General features: G+C 44.8%; 1 protein-coding gene across 1 annotated transcript; it reads left to right on the top strand.

Moving 5' to 3' along the window:
- Positions 1–3,515: 3,515 nt before the first annotated feature.
- LOC118255496 (protein mono-ADP-ribosyltransferase PARP12-like) lies at positions 3,516–15,182 on the top strand. Its single transcript, XM_035561712.2, has 9 exons — positions 3,516–3,673; positions 4,784–4,830; positions 6,307–6,442; positions 6,916–7,036; positions 8,085–8,175; positions 9,427–9,502; positions 10,295–10,425; positions 12,291–12,442; positions 13,074–15,182. Exons 3-9 carry the CDS (start codon positions 6,383–6,385, stop codon positions 13,352–13,354), a joined length of 912 nt encoding a protein of 303 aa, XP_035417605.1. The 5' UTR covers positions 3,516–3,673; positions 4,784–4,830; positions 6,307–6,382; the 3' UTR covers positions 13,355–15,182.
- Positions 15,183–16,395: the final 1,213 nt, after the last annotated feature.

The raw sequence follows: 16,395 nt of genomic DNA, 5'->3' as shown, positions 1-16,395 counted from the left end.
GGAAACCATCATAACTTACAGGAGAAAATGAAATCTACTTACTCCATTTCTGATACCTTTGATCCTACAAAAAGCAGGCCACGCTCTTATTCTTTTAATCAGTGCAAGTGAGGATGAGCCTGAGCCAAAACGTTGCTGCAAGCGGTCGTAAGCTTGCCAGTCAGGATCTGGATGAGCCTGTCACATCTGCTTCTGCCCTTTCCTTTTTTAACAGAACAATCTAGTTCTTTGAAATGAGCTTTCTTTGCCTGCAAAGTGTCTTTGAAATGAAGACCCTAATTTTGCGGCCCGGCGCAGCCCAGTCCTCAGCAAAATATATACTATTTTTATTTACCTTACTTGGCAAATAGTGGAAGAGATCCTACTGCAGAACTACTGAAGAGCCCAGCCACATGGAAGCCAAACACAGGTTTCAAACTGAAGCTTTGTAGCAATCAAGGGAAATGGTGATGTGGAGAAGCTTTATAAAGGGAAATGGACAAGGAGAGCAAATTAAAAATAAGGTAGAGGAACTGGAAAGTAGGAGGTGGGAGGCTAAAACTTCATTCACCAGGAAGAGCAAATCATTAACAAAGGAAAGTTAGAATGTTTTGCTTTGATAATTGTATAAGGAAAATAAGTTTATTTTGCTTATACAATAATGTTTCAATTTTGAATTTTATTTTTCTGAAATGATGTTTCAAAATGTACTGACACAGTAAAAAAAAAAATCTAAATACCTACAAGAATAGGACAGAATAAATTCTGATTCCTCACCCGGTACTACTAGTGAAGTTGAAAATTGAGATTTTGGCCCAACTCCAGTGAAATACAATTCTCCTGCAGGAGGACAAGATCACTGAGTCTTGGGCAGATTCCTTCGTAAGCACATCTTTTGGTGCTGTAAGAAGACATTCAAGACTTCATGTCTGAGCTTTAACTTTAGATCTACAGTCAAATGACTTGTTGAATCGATACATAAATGCTCACGTGAACCATTGTCATCAGAAATGTTTCTGTTGTTGGGTTATTTTGGATTACATTATTAATGTTGCAAAGTTATGTCCAGATAAAAGAGCAATTAACACTTAAGTGATTGGAAATAGTTAATCTTTTCCTAAAAGATCGGAAGTAGCATACAGGGCTTCATCTGATAGCCCCTGAAGAGAAGAAGAGCAGAATGTGAAGCATTTTTAACCTTTTGTATTGAGCATTTATGTACATAGAAAACTAAGTAGCATTTACAAAACCAATGTAATCTACCAAAACTGGTAAAATGCACTATCAAGATTTGGAAATAAATAATTAGGACTTTTTTTTTTTTAAGCAATTGAGAATTATTATTCTTGTTAAGACCGCTTCTGTTCTTGTGCTAAATCGAGCTGTGAGAGCAATAGCATAGTTGCAAGGTTCATCCTCCCCCTGCTCCACGAATTAATTTACAAGCTGCTGGAAGCTGTCCAACAGGAAATGCAGACTTCCTGGGAAAAGCATCACAACCTAGGGAAGAAGGTACTGCCTTCAAGTGTTGTTTGAAGTGAGATTTGGAAACATTTCTGGGCTCCCAAGCAGAGGCTGTGCCCCCTCGGGCCCTGTGTGTGGCTGGGGAACCAACGTGCAGAAGACCTTGCAGAAGAGGGGAGCCCCACCATCCAAAGGTGGCCCGAGTACACCTCCTTACATGCTGGTTTGGGGGATTTTTCTGCATTTGAGGTAGAAGCATGAGGTGCTGTCAGCCTGTTCCTGTGCTGTAAGAGCCCTGTGAGCTCGCTGTAGCACCAGTTCTCCTCTGTCAAACCTTGGAGTGATCTGCAATTGCAACAGAGCTGCTTTGTGTCTGCAGATACACACTTAGAAAGGGTGAAACATCATTTTTTCCATCTGTTTCCTTTGAAGAGAAAACAGGAATGAGACTTGAAATTTGTGGGGGGAAGAATAAGTGGGCTGTGGTTTCTTAATGGATGATAAATTATTTGACAAATGTAGGGAAACCACACCTGGGAGCCTCTGCTGACTGCGCAGGAAAAGGATCTTATCTTGCAGGGATGTAGAATGTCTGTTCAAAGACCTGTCAGATACTCAAAATGCAGACACTTCTACTGCTGCTGTTACATTGACAGCAGGAATCTGAGGTTCAACAGCTCCATGGCAGTCACTGCAGTTAAAAGTAATAATAATAATAAAAAAAGAAGTTAGAAGGTATCAGTTTACAATGTGTTCAGGTCTTCAGGTTGTGGCAAGTTGTTTGTTTTAGAGAGGATGCTATGCTGTTCCAAGCAGAGCTATGCAAACATTTTCTACCAAGCCAGAATGTTTTTCCTAGAGCTGATATCTTGTGTCTACTGCAAAGCTTGGCTTCAGTTCAGAAGAGTATTTTACTAGAGAATTCACATATGCAAAAATGAACCTGCAGGATCTGATCCTATAAATCTAATCAGTCAGAGAAGCATAGAAGTTGCACAACTATGGAGATGGGAGACAGATACTATATGGGAGGTGAAAAGCCAGTCAGAAAAGGCCAGATGGGGAAGAACCAAGGTTCAACTTCATAATTGCGTTTCTGTTTCTTTTGTTATCTTGTGTGTATAAAATGCACTCAGGGTGCAGCCTTTCCAGAAACTAAAACAGAGCTTTATATTTTGCCACCACTGATCTGGTCTGACTAGATCATCAGAAGATAAAACTCTTCTGGGCAATTCAACTGAATGTAACTCGTGTAACTAAACTAAAATAGAATGGTTACATCTGAGTAGGTTTATGTGGTTAGCATTACTTGACCTATTATTAAGCTTTATGCTTCAGAGCTCTGCTGGGAAACTCTGTCAGTCTTCTGAACAGGAAGGCCAGAGATCAGGTTGGAAAGCTCTTCACCCTCCTTTCATTTCAGCAGGGAAAAGCAGAGAGGAGCTTCAGAGTTCAAGGTAAAGGAATAAAGATTCTCAGGAGACTCCAGAGCTCTGTGTGGGGTGACTTAACTCTGCCCTGCGGAGCTCTGTGCTAGCTTTGCACTGGCTTGGTTCACTGTGCAATGCTGCCCACTGCAAACCCCTCTGAATGGTGCATAACCAGCACTGAGCACGTGCTGGGAGTTACACCCACTTTCAGTGTTGAGATCAGTGTATGTTTTGCAAGGCAATGGTAGCTTTGGGCTTTCAAAGAATGATGTTCAGCAGAAGCTGCTCCTGGCAGGAATCTCAAAAGGAGAAGATCTGGAGTATCCCTGGCTGTTTGAGGAACAGGAGGAATTGGTGCAAGGTAACCACTGGTACATGATGACAGAAATCTAGCAAGAAGGGTAAACTATGCTGGCTCACAGGGATGTTGATTTTTACTGATGCATCTGCCAAAACCCTTAGCTCCGCCTGGCCGTTCTGCTCATGCCTGGCAGGGGTACATGCGTATGGCGTAATAACCAGAAGGAAATGCTGTTCAGCTCCTCTTCCTACGGGCTGGTGGCTAGTGGCAAGGCATTTGTGACGTCCCACAGCGAGGCACGGCTAGAAAAGGAGGTACTGGACATACAGCTAGGAGTTCACGTGGGGCTAAAGCAGGCTGGTCATATTTCATTTCTGAAGGTCGTACTGAATGCGGGGGACCTTTCCAACGTAGAGCAAGGGTTCAGAGGCTGGTCCGATGCACAGGCACGTGGCTGACACATCCGGGGGTGGTGGCTTGGCAGCCTGGTGGCAGGACCGTGAGTAGGGGTCTGCGGGGCTCTGACATCTTTTCTGGGGTGCATCTGAGGTGGGAGAGGGGAGGAAGTCGGTGATTTTATGGTTTGTGGGTTTTGCTTTCTGCTGGAAGGACGCCTGCTTGCTGTTAGTTGGACCGTAAGCTGCATTCGTCTTCCTCAATTCATCCACCCTTCTGAATGAGGAGGAAGTGTGTAACGTGGCGTGAGGTTGTCTTTGATGTATGCAAGCTGGTACTGCGGAGAAATGAAAGGCAAATTTACAGGGTATCTCTCTTGCACAAGCCCAGATAGTGACACCTCAGGAAAAGGTGAAGGACACTAGATGTCTTGACAGTGACATATTTCTGTCTGCTTTATTAAGTGCTTCATCTCTGTTTCTTTCTAGTTGGGGTAAGCTGTTGAGCGGAAAAAACTGCAGAGAGCAGAAACACTAGCAAGTGAAAGTGAAAGCAGGGCTCAAGCGGATGGTTTCAGAAAGCAGAGGGTGTGACGGCAGAGTAGGATCTCTGGGTCTGAGCAGGGGTTAGCACTGGTGTGTGGAGTAGGGGGAGAGGGAACAGGGATGGGAGGAATGGGAGAAAAACTTCTCGAAACTTCATCTGACTCTTCCCAGTCAGATCCCACTCATGGTATCCAAAAACTCCCAGTTTTCCCGCCATGGCAGCAGCATACTGCTGTGCAGAGCCGGGAAGGAGGGGTGGCTGCATTTAAAAAAAAAAAAAAAAAAAGTTAACGGGAGCGTTGGGTCTCATGAATCTCCTGCAATGGGATTTGAAAGAAAAAGAATCAGGAGTGTTTTCCTAGGAATAGGCCTGGCTGGTGTTACTGTGTATAAAGGGCAACCACAGTCTGAAGACAGCAGTGGAACAAGCTGAGGCTAAAAAGGAGACCCGAGTCCTTCCTTGCTATTTGCCCTGGCAGTCTGTGGGGCTGCCAGGCCTTTGTTTGTGCACCGTTGCACTGCAACCAACTCCAGAAGGGAACTCCTCCTTTGTTTTCCCTTGATTAGCCTGCTGTGAATACCCATCATCCCTGACAAAGCATGAAGGGTGTCAGGGCCAGATAAATGAACAATCATTTCCATTTGCACACCATGTTCATATTTTTCAGGCAGCTGTGAGCAGCTCTACCAAAGACCCTTGTAAACTCCAGTGCAGGTAGGTGGGCAGCTCTGTGTGACCTGTGATAAGGCTGCGTTGTAGGGGCAGTGAAGTGATGCATAGACAAATGTCATCTAGACTGGGGTCCAAAACTTGGACCCCAGGAAAGAGGAGAAAGCATGGCAGTAAGCAAAGTGAAATCCTCTGCATTTGAATTACAGGTGGTCAGCTGTCCTGTCTTTGGAGGTGGCATACCTCAGGGCAGAGTGCTGGGAGGGGACTTTGCTGGTGAGCAATTTGTTCCTCTTCTGAGGGCTTGCTAAGTACCTGTGGTGGGCTGATCTTGGTAGGCAGCCAGATGCCCACTCTGCTGCTCTCCTGTCCCTCTCTGCAATAGGAGATGGGTAGAAAATAAGATGCCAAAGCTTGTAGGGTAAGATAAAGCCAGGAAGATCACTTACCAGTTACCATCACAAACAAGATGGAATTGACTTTGGGAAAATTAATCTAATTTGTGGCTAATTAAAATAGATTCGGAGCAGAAACACAGACAAAAATCAGAACATCACCTTCCCCCCTCTTTATTCCCAGGCTCACTGTCACTCCTGAGTGCTCTGCCTCCTCCCCGCTGAGTGGCACAGAGAGTGGGGAAGGGGGGCAGCTGTCAGTCCATTTCAGGGCCTTTCTGCCGCTCTCTTCTCCTCAGAAATATCCCCCACTGCAGTGTGGGGGGTCTCTCCCTTGGGCTGCAGTCCTTCAGGATAAGCCTGCTCCAGCATGGTCCTCCGTGGGCTGCAGGGGGACAGCCTGCTCCACCGTGGGCCTCTCCAGGCAGCAGGGGAATTTCTGCCTGAAGCACCTCCACCTTCTCTGCAGGGCCATTGCTCACACTGTTCCCCTCACTCCTCGCTGCCATGTGTGGTTTGCCCTCTCTCACCCAGGCTCTGCCTGAGGAGCCACCGCCTTGGCTGTGGGGCCCAGCTGTGGCCTGAGGTTCGGCCCTTGGAACCGTCTGTCTGTCATGGGGCACCCCCAGCCTTTCCTCACAGAGACCCTGCAGACAGACCCCTGATGGCACCAAGGCCCCTGTCCTCATGCAGCATCTGTGAGGGGTTGCTTTGTTTTCCTGACCCATGAAGGAGGACTGGTGCTGTTGGTGCTTTCTGAATGCCTTTGGACTTTGGAATTTGCTAAAAGCCAGGTCTTGCTACTGTTAGCCAGGTGGCACCACTGGTCTTCACCTAACAAGCTGAGATCATTGTGTCAGTCGTGTTTTCTTCCAATATATATTTTAGAATTATATTTTTTACAGAAAAACAGTGACCTGGACCCAAGTCACAGAATTCAGGGTCATTTCTCTGATGCGTGCCATGCCAAACATACAAATATCAGTTCCTTGGTTCTGCACTTTCCAGCCCAAGAGGTCTACTTTTCTGAGATGTGATTAGACTTCTGACCTCATCGGAGATACCATATATTTTGACAGCTTTGGAAAAGACACGTATTGACTCTGGATCTTTCTTTCTGTGTTAGGGGTGAGGACACAGCCAGGTGTCAACCAGCTCTTTTGTGCGTGTGGTACCTTCAGACCCATCTGTGTGCCCTCGGAATGGCGTACACCTGGTATTGGCTTGACGACTTCGAGCAGTGGATCGAGTATGGGAAACAGGTGAGGTCCTCGGTGTTGATGCCAAGAGCTCTTGTTCAGCCGTCTTTGGAGAATTGTTTAGGGCACGTTGTTCTGCAGCTGGTGTGGTGTACAAGCCCTGCTGGTGCCCTTGCAATGCTGCTCTGATACCCTGGTGGATTTGTCTTACTCATTGTCCCTCAAAGCAGTACTGATACTCAGTGAAAGCTTTCAAAAGACAAGCTTTGAAAAACGATTGCATTTTCCAGAGGCAACAGAAGTTGTTTGACTGAAGCTGACCACACAGACTGAATGCTGCTTTCTTGCTGTTGTTATAAGCAGCTGTTCCCTGTGGGGTACCCCTATGTCCCTGAAGAACAAAATGCTAGAAGTCTTAGAGACTAGTTCTACATGGCATCTCATTGCTGTAGCCTAGGGAAACACTGGTATGTCCCTACAGAGTCACCTAAACTGAAGACTAGTTTAACAGTGTAATTTCCTTGTTCTTTCTTTAGCATCCGTATCATTCATCTGCCACGGTAAATTCTGCAGATCTGGAGAAGGCATTTCTAGCTGACCCGAAAGGCACTCTGTTATTCAGGGCCGGTTCTCAGAAATATGAGTTAAACTTTAAAGGTGAAGTATCTCTTTGTTTACCATTCATTACATAGCTGACTCTAAGGTAGCCTCTGTCATGTGGAGTTGTCACTCTATGTCTGGGTTTCTTTGAACATGTCTTTTTTCCTCCTATAAGTTTTCTCCAAGCTGAATTTGAGTATTAAGTACATTTCTCTGCAGTTCTGAGATACCCTGCGCAAACATAGACTTGTGCATCTGCAGTCAAAAAAGCATCTCTGACAACGCTGTACATTTAGAACAAAAACTGAGAATAAACACCTCATGGCATCTGGCTTATGCATTCGAGTTTACATAACAAAAGAGGAGAAATGAGAAATTAAAAAATAATAATTATATATAAATGTAAGAACTAAAAAGTCAAATGGTGAAGAAGTAAGCTCTGGTAGACATCTTACAAGATAGTTACAGGGAGAGAAAACAGTGCAGCAAAGGAAAAATTATGGGCTAGTTACACACGGAGAGAATGGGAAAATAAGAAAAGTTTTTCTGTTTCTAATTATTTATAATTTATTTAACCATCTTAAGGTTTCTGCTAGCTTTCCAAACTTTAAATGTTTCCTGGCATGAATAAAAAGAATGGTGTTTAAAGGAGGAAACAATGGATAGTTAGCAATGCCACACTGTGTGTGCTCTGTGATATTGTTGCAGGACCAAAAAGATGTTCCTCAGCCCCAGCTAACAATCCCATATTGCCAGAAAAGCCAGACTTATGGACTCCATCATATTGAAAATCCTTCCCTGCTGCAGGCCAGACATCAGATGTGGTTTTCTCTGGCCAACAGCCTGGATGTGAATGCATCTGGAGGTGCAGTAGTTGATGGTTGCATTTGAGCTTCACAGCCTATGCTAGTAGGTTGTTGACCTTGGTGATCTCCAAGGAGAAGCTACCGAAGTGGAAATGGTCTGGAGTGGGGTGGACATGATAGAAAGAACATCACCCTGCAGCCTTCAGGGCTACCTGCTGTTTTATTTCTTTTCTAAAGGCCCAGTGTGTCCCTGGGCAATAAGTTATCTAATCATTGAGGTTTTGTGTTTTTCTTTCAAGACATGGTCCAAAGAAATTTGTTCTTTGAAACTCGAAGAAAAGTTGTCCGACTACCAAAAGCTCTATCCCCTCAATATGGACACGACATAAGGTACCATACATTGATTATTTAATAATGTCTTAGGATGATGGCACCTTTCTACTAAGAAATTCCTCTTACCTCTCTACAATTCAATTTTAGATTTCTTAAATTCACTTTTAGAAACCTTTTGCTGACTAGTTTAACAGGAAATTTTGCTGTGACAGTATTTGTACATTATGCAATACTTCTGTGAAGCATGCTTGAGGGATATTTAGTGGCAGTCTCTGGAAGCCTTTACAGACCCCTAGAGTAGATTTGTTCCTTCTGTGAGAGTAAGGTCACACAGGGCTGACACAAGTGTGCCAGGAATTTTTGTTCCTTGATTTATGCCTTAACAATGCAAAACTGTGCACGGGGTATTACCTCCCAAGAACTGTGGAGCAGATAGATGCCATCCCCTGGAAAGCTAAGTATTAAATAAAACAACAAAAAAAATCCCCCAAATGAAGTGACCAGGATGCAATTATTTGGGATAGTCAGTATAAGGCTTTTTTAAAGGAAGTTTAGCATGACAGAATTTGGGCACGTTTGCTGTAGAAGTTAGTTGAGCTATTGTTTTATTTAAAAAAAAATAAAATAGCTTCAGAAACTCACTGTCAGACACTGCATAAGAAACCAAGGGTTAAATTTAAGGGTAGGTTCAACCAAAGGTTTAAAGACAAAACAAACTGAAGCTCCCAAACAGGTGCTAATGCTCCGATTGCCTGTGATAAAACATTCATGCCACGTAGATGACTGAAGACTTGTGCTGGGAGTTGTTAAGCACTGACTGCTGCAGTAGTGCATGGGGGCACCACTGTCCACCCAAGGCCTCCTGCCAGGCTGGTCCTGGGGACAGGGAGGGACAAGCTGCCCACCTGGCCAGTGATTTAGAGATGAGTAGCCACATGGAGGGTGAGGGCTCACGCTCCAGTTTCCTAGAGGTGCACACAGCACACGTGGTGTGCTTCTCTGAGACCACTTCTGAGAGCAGTTGTACAAACCAACTGGCTACGAGCCTCTGTTACTTCTTGACTGAAGCGCTCCTACCACTGCTTTGGCCTGCCAAGAAATTCATCAGTACTATTAGAATGTGTATGGAAATCTAAACCTGAGAAAGGGATAACTGTTATGTGGAAGGTAAACCAAAAATGAAAATCCCGGGATGCCTGGAAGGTGCTGTAAAGCCAGCTGGATTCTCCAGAAGGAGGTTTTGGTTGGAAGTGTTATGGATTGTGACGTGTACTTTCTCTCTCTCTCTTTTTTTTTTTTTTTTTTAAGCCGGTACATGAATCTATCATTTTCTTCATGTCCTCCAGAATGGGACCAATCAGCAGTGCCTGATATTGGGTACAAGGTATGTATTTTCACCTCTCCAGTGGGCTGAGTGAACTGTGTTCTGTACTGATTTTTCTGAGCAGTAAGCTATATAAAACATGACCCTCATCTCCAAAGACCAAGGTGATTGAGATAGTCTCAGCTTTTAAACATATCTTCTACAATATGAACTATGAGGTGAAACAAGACTAACGGTGCCACATTCAGAATAGATCTATGTCTCCTGGGAGGCTCTCTGAGATCCCTCATATATACCATGCAGGCTAAGGGCACTGCTGGTCTAGCCTGTCCTGTGCATTATTTCCACGGCAGTTTATCCTCTGATAAACTGGAGAAATTGCGTTTTAAAGGGGATTTTTAGTATTTCCTCAGTCTATTTAAGGCAAAATGTTATTTGCTGTGGTAAAACTAGGGGTTGGCCGTGTAAGAAAGTATCTAGAAGGACCTAGGGTGTCAAATTAAGGTGAAACTGATACCCACTCTTCTCCACACTGAATACTGCCGTGCATTTCAGATCTGGGTTACTCTGAAGTAAAAATAATCTATATGCATAAGAAGTGTGTCCACCGACGGCAGCTCGTGTGGGATTACATTCATTTCCCTGTGCATCAGCACCTCAGTGCCTGTGCTTCCAGCATGTGGAGGGAGAGTGATGGTGGGGAAATGATGGTTAAGTGGAAAGACAGCAGAAGCTCAAGATTTTAATGACAGGGCTTTTCCTTTAATGCAAGGAAGTTGATGAGTCCTTTGGAAGGACTGGGAGCTGTTAGTACTAGTAACACCTTATTTCTGATGTTTTAAAAATTTTCAGTTGGTAGAGCTCAGTTACAGTTCCTGCGAATATGTAAAAATTCAGAGGCTGTTTGAGAAGACAATGAAAGGTTACAACATCTGTCGGCTACAGAGGGTCCAGAACCCAGCACTATGGCAAGTTTTTCAGTGGTTAGTATCTGTTTTACTTCATTATTCTCATGGTAGCAGAGCACTGCAATTTCCTGTTCTATTGTCCTTGCAGGCTGTGATAGGAGTTGCCAAATGCAGTAGCCCAACAGAACTGAGACTGCCACACTTCCATGTGCCCTGGTCTAGCTGGTAGTGAGGTTCAGCACTTATTTCTAATAGGCACACATGCACAAATACATGCATATATGCACAAAGTGCATCTCTATCTCTTGATAGAGATATATCTGACCACAAAAATTAACACAGACAACACAGCACTCATGCAATGATAAATAGTGCCAACAATCTCATCCTGTTCCCTTCTGGCTAATCAGAATGAAAGCTTGTTATTGGAAAATACACATGCACATATTTATGTATCTAAGTACAGGTAAATATGTATATATACACGTATATAGATATATATATACATACATATATGCACACTAGTATGTGTCTCTTTGGGATCTGGTCTTAGACACTCAGCTTATGCATGTGCTGGTCCCGGGGTCTTCTCATCTCCAGTTGTGTTCTGCACAGATATACAAATGTGCAAATGGATCTCAGTTGACCCCTGTACTTCATGTTGCCTTCCGTAGTTGTCCTGAACCTCCTGGTCCCCCTGGTAGGCAAGCCAGACCCTCTGCTCTATCCAGTATCTGGCCCAGACTTATGACTGCTCTGGTACGCGTGTCCCAGGTCACTTACCCTCCTCACTGACTGTCCAGCTTGATATTCACTAGTGATCACGCATTCACACATGCATATCCTTGCTGCAGTTGCTTGTATGCTGAGGCCCCACTTCAATTGCTGTACACATACCCCCCCATATGTGCTCCTGCGTGTGGTCTGGAGGGTCTGTTGCCCAGGATAAGAGTTAGAAATGGAGATTAATGAAGAGAGAGGGCAGACTGCATGGATCAGGTGCTGGGCCTGGCTACACAAGCCTACTGACCAGTCAGTCACCTGTTTATAAATCACCAACCCATTTTCCCCTTTTCCATCTGTTTTACCGTGTGTGTTCCTCACTAGACCGCCCTGAACCTTCCCTTTCATTACCTCTGTTCCTCCCCTCAAACACCCCTTTATAAATCTTGTGCAATCCCCAAATACTTTTCCCCTGCATCCCACAAGGAGTACCATACCCCCATGGGCAGTACCCACCTCAGTCCATGAGGTGCTCCGGAGTCTCTCCATTGCTTGTGGTGCTGGGTGTCCCCCTAGCCCCTGGGGCTCAGGCTCCCCTGTGAAGCTCTGAGAGCTGAGCCTTCTTTCTCCCTAATCAGGTTATTGGGGTTCCCCTGCCTGTCACTGCCTCTGTGTTCCTTAGTGGGTGTGGAAACAAGACTTTTTCTGCAAGACCTAACAGGTTGTATGCGTGGGTCTTGCTTACGTTATTCAAAAAGAAACGTACTTTCCTTCGCTGTGACTGAGTTGCGGCATCTCAAATTTATTCTTTTTATTTCTTAGTCTCTTCTACATGGGGTTTTTAAAAAACGTGGACTTTTTATGTGGTAAAGCTACAGGAAGAGGTTCTACAGTCTTTACTGTGGCTTCACACTGTTCATTTATAACCATATTTATTAATTCATGATTTATATAACCTGGGAACAATTCCTGCTTGAGGTGTTTGTCTCTTTACTCTCTAATGTGATATGAAGTTTTGGGTGGCACAGTCCATGATGATTCAAGAACTTTTTGTTTTGCTGTACAGTAAAGTTACCAGCAGAAGTGCAAGGCGGGCAGTAACCCCACTGAGAGCGGTTTGCATCACTGTTCCTCCACAACCCCAAAGTAGGAGGAGTTGGGTTGGGAAATTGTCCTTGTTTGAATCAGGGCAACACGTTATTCATTTTTGTCATTAGGCAAAAAGAGCAGATGAAGAAGCTCAATAAATCAAAACGTGTGGATGAGCGGCTCCTGTTCCATGGGACAAATCCATCCCATTTGCCAGCCATCTGTGAGCAGAATTTTGACTGGAGGATTTGTGGCACTCATGGGACAGTGTATGGAAAAGGTACAAGGGCATGGGCTGGACCTGCATGGAAACTCTCAGGGTGTTTCTAGAGCTCAGGGAAGAGCTGAGAACGAGCCATACTTCCATTCTGTTAGTTGTGAAGTTCCGTAGAGCAGGGGTGAAAGCCATCAGGTCAACCTGTGCGGTCTTACCAAGGGCCTAGCCCCAGCTGTGGTAGGACTCCAAAGGCAACAGCAGGACCTGCTGGCCTGGGAGGAGTGGGTTCAGGGGCCTCAGCAGCATGGGCTCCAGATGCTGGCCAGGCTGGTGGGTCTGTGTGAGGTGACTGACTGTCCCTGACCACAGCGCTCCTGCCGTTAGGGCACACTCATCTGCATGCCTCTGTGTCACTAAGCAGTGTCAGCAGCTGTCAGGACGTCTGAAAACATCCCTTTTGGCCTCAGGTATTTGCAGAATAGTAAAGCTCTTGGACAGGTGGAACAGAGAGGTTGATGGAGAAATGCAGCTAGCATCTGTTGATGCTTTAAAAGAAGCCAACATGAAAACACTTGGTGGGGATGTGTGTAGAGCTACCTGGGGCTGATGAATCGCTGTCTGCCAAAGAGCTGATAACAGGTACTTGTTCTTTGGTTGATGCATTGTCTTACCTGTGTCTTTTCCTGGTCCCTAGGAAGCTACTTTGCCAGAGATGCCAGTTATGCTCATGACTACAGTTCCTCTAGGAGTGGTCGCTACAGCATGTTTGTAGCTCAGGTTCTTGTTGGACAATTTGTTCAGGGAGAATCTGAGTACCTCCGTCCTCCACCCAGACCCGGCAGTCCCAACAGGCTTTATGACAGCTGCGTGAATGACCCAGAAGACCCTTCCATTTTTGTCATCTTTGAGAAGTACCAGATTTACCCTGCCTATATTTTGGAGTACCGCAGTGAAACTTCATGTGTGATTCTGTAGTGAATGGCAGAATCTTCTTTGTATTTTCACTGAAACACTAGTATTTTTTTCATGTTTGTACAAGTTTAGAACTTGCTAATGTCAAAATTTCCGTTGAGAAGCTAGAGAACATTTTGTCATGCAGCAAACCGATATCAATCCCCTGTAGGATTTTGGGGCATAGTTTTTGTTCGTCTGAAGAAGAGGAAACTGCACAGAGGAGAGGATGGGTGCAAAAATGCAGAGAGGAGTTTGTAAGAAAAGGAGTTTTCTGAATGAGTAAAAATTATTTCTGACTGCAGGGGGAGTTCACAGAGCCTCCAGCAATTAGGTGCTAGGTATTACATTTAGAAGATCAGGCAGGGGTCTGGTGGGTGCAGCTCTAAGGGTACACTGTGATGTGTGACTGCTGAGGTGTAGCTGCTTTTAACTTTGCGTGGGCTGGACTACCAGATCTGAAGCAGAAGCACTCCTTGAGAAGCCCACGTTATTTCAGGGTCACTGCACAACCCTCGGTTCGTGTCACTGCTAGAAGGAGCCGTCCCACCTCTGGGTGTGGGTTGCTGCTCTTCTCCCTGTGCTAGTGCTGATGACTGTACTGGGGTGGGCAGCATCAGATGTAGAGCATTCACCTACTTGAAAACTGACTTAGTCAAAAAGCCAACCAAACAACCCAACCCAACAAAAAAAACAAAGCACAAAACCAGCAACTGCAAACCCAAAATACCAGCGAGGACAGTTCCCAGCTTTGCTTGTGCCGACCCAATAAAGAAGAGGGCAGGCTGCACTGCAGTCTTTGGCAAAAGGTGATGCTGAACCTACAGCCCAAGCAGGGCTTTGAATGGTAAAATGTTGGGGAATATCTTGGTCAGTGAGTTGCTGAGAGCTGAGACCACTACTGAAAATGAAAAGCAACTTCATCAGTGAGTACTTCTTTGTGGGGATTTTGCTTGATATTATAGATCTGCTAAAACGTCTTGCGGACCTGAACTTACTGCTACCTCGGGAGCACCTGTGCACCTCCCAGGTTCTGCAGCTGTGAACAAAAGCATTCCTTAGCACCCTTTCAGGTGAGAAATGCTTGCAAACAGGCAGCAACACGTGCCATTGTCAGCAGGCACTGAGCATGGATCTGACAGATATGTGAGCTTTTCTTTTTCCCCTTGGGGGAAAAAAAAAAGTGTGAGGAGTTCTCTACCCTGTCGAGAATGGATTAAATAACTTCTGACTCAGACACATGTGACTGACAGCTTCAGAGTCACTGAGGTGGTGGTGGAGAAGGTCCAAAGGAGGAATGCTGTGAGTAGCCAGGCTGGTTTCTGTGGAGCTCACTGCCTTCTGTGCCAGCCTGAGAGGTGCTGGGTGGGCAGGTGTTGGAGTGGGCTTGTCCCTGAGCATCCATAGTGTGTGGAGCTCATTCTGTTAGTGGGTACGGAGGACACCTGCTCGCAGCATGGGATGAAATGATCAGTTGGATCTTGACTAATGACTTCTGCACCTTTCCAATATGTTGCCTGTTTTCAGGGTGCTGTGAAAGTGCTTTATCTGCATCTAATGGGGAGGTTTAGGGAGCGCAGCAGCTGCAGAACACCCAAGGGAGAGGGCCATGCTGAGAGGTCAGCCCCCTGCTCAGGAGTCCCCAGATAGGAAATTTCAGTGTTTAGAAAAATAGAAAAAAAATCCTAACACACGCTCACAAAACTCTCCCGCTGCGTGTGAGAGAAAGAGGAAGCAGGGTATCGGCAGCTTCTCTAGTCATTCCTTTAGCAATCGTCTTGCAGGAACCAGCAGCAACCTCAGAAGAATCAATTGTGTTTTGCACTTAAATAAACAATGCATTTCTTCCACATACTGAGACGTACCTAATTTTCTCTTGCAAAGATGTTAGCTCAAGCGGTCTTTTCATCGTAGTTTATTTCTAATTGATTTCCTGGTGGTGGTGCTCTAAGGTCTTTGTAGTGTAGTACCTGGTTTTAATGTTGTTGGTTACATATTCATGCACCTGTTCCAGGCTTTCTATTAAATAACACCTCAGCAAGTTTTCAGGCTTTCTTTTAATTTACTCATGCCAAGTGTGACTTTTCAGCATTTTTTAAGAATCTTTTTAACAACTTTGACAAAATTTATTACAGGCTGATTAGACTGTACAAACCTAACGCTCGATGGAAAGTGCTGAATGGCATGTTGTTTTCCAAAGCACTTAAACTTCTAAAAATCAAACTGAGCCCCATAACCTGTGAGAAAACACAGACATTGTTCTTGTGATGTGCTCAATAATTAAATTTATCAAAGCTGTTTCTGGACCGAGGCAATAATAGTCCAGAATTAGCATGTGGTTGTGGTAATGATGTGGGACCGAGGGCTTGTGGGAAGGGCAGAGTCCTCAGCTCGGGGCTGCAGGAGGTAGATCATCAGGAATCAGACTTTCACTGCCCAGGGAACAACCTCTTCCAATTGCTCCTGTTCTTTTGTTGTCATGCTTCTTTTGAGGAAGCCTGTTGTCTGCTGTATTTGAGTCCTAGACACAGTTTCCCAAACCAATTTGAACTCTCTTTCCAGGATTGCTTTTACATCTAGCCTACAAGTACAAGGAATAGGGAAGGCTAACCTGGATCATATCCATCTGTTCTGAATAAGCTTAGATTTTCCTTCCAGATGCTTTGCTGCAATGTCAAAGGACCCATTAATCAGTGTGCCAGAGCTCAACCTGTAAATACCTGGCAAGTGTCTACATACAATATTCTAACCACTGGAGGAAGCTGTATCTTTACTCATTCCCAAAGAGCAACATTTTACCACTGTGTGTTCTCTGAATCATTTCTCTTGGGCTGTATCTGCAGCTTCAGTCTCCTTAAAATTCTTTTTCAAAATTGTTTTCCCTTTGCCACGTTCAAAGGAGATGTTAGAAGTCACATTGGTCTCTGTTTTCTTTAACACTTTGTGCACTCTTTCATTCTTGCTTCCTGTAAGTCCCTATCTTCACATAACTAATTTGACTGAAAGTTCTTACAAAATGGCTTGAAAACCCCTTCCTTTTTTGGGGGGTTCACACTGAGCAACTC

The sequence above is a fragment of the Cygnus atratus genome, chromosome 1, assembly GCF_013377495.2.
Source record: "Cygnus atratus isolate AKBS03 ecotype Queensland, Australia chromosome 1, CAtr_DNAZoo_HiC_assembly, whole genome shotgun sequence".
Lineage (NCBI taxonomy): Eukaryota > Metazoa > Chordata > Aves > Anseriformes > Anatidae > Cygnus > Cygnus atratus.
This window is presented reverse-complemented; position numbering and strand designations above follow the sequence as displayed.

Excerpts from the sequence above, each read along its gene's own strand:
- LOC118255496 (XM_035561712.2), top strand. The coding sequence starts at position 6,383 with ATGGCGTACACCTGGTATTGGCTTGACGACTTCGAGCAGTGGATCGAG. Across the intron at positions 8,176-9,426 it reads CAATATGGACACGACATAAG|CCGGTACATGAATCTATCAT; the intron begins GTACCATACATT and ends TTTTTTTTTAAG. Across the intron at positions 9,503-10,294 it reads TGCCTGATATTGGGTACAAG|TTGGTAGAGCTCAGTTACAG; the intron begins GTATGTATTTTC and ends AAAAATTTTCAG.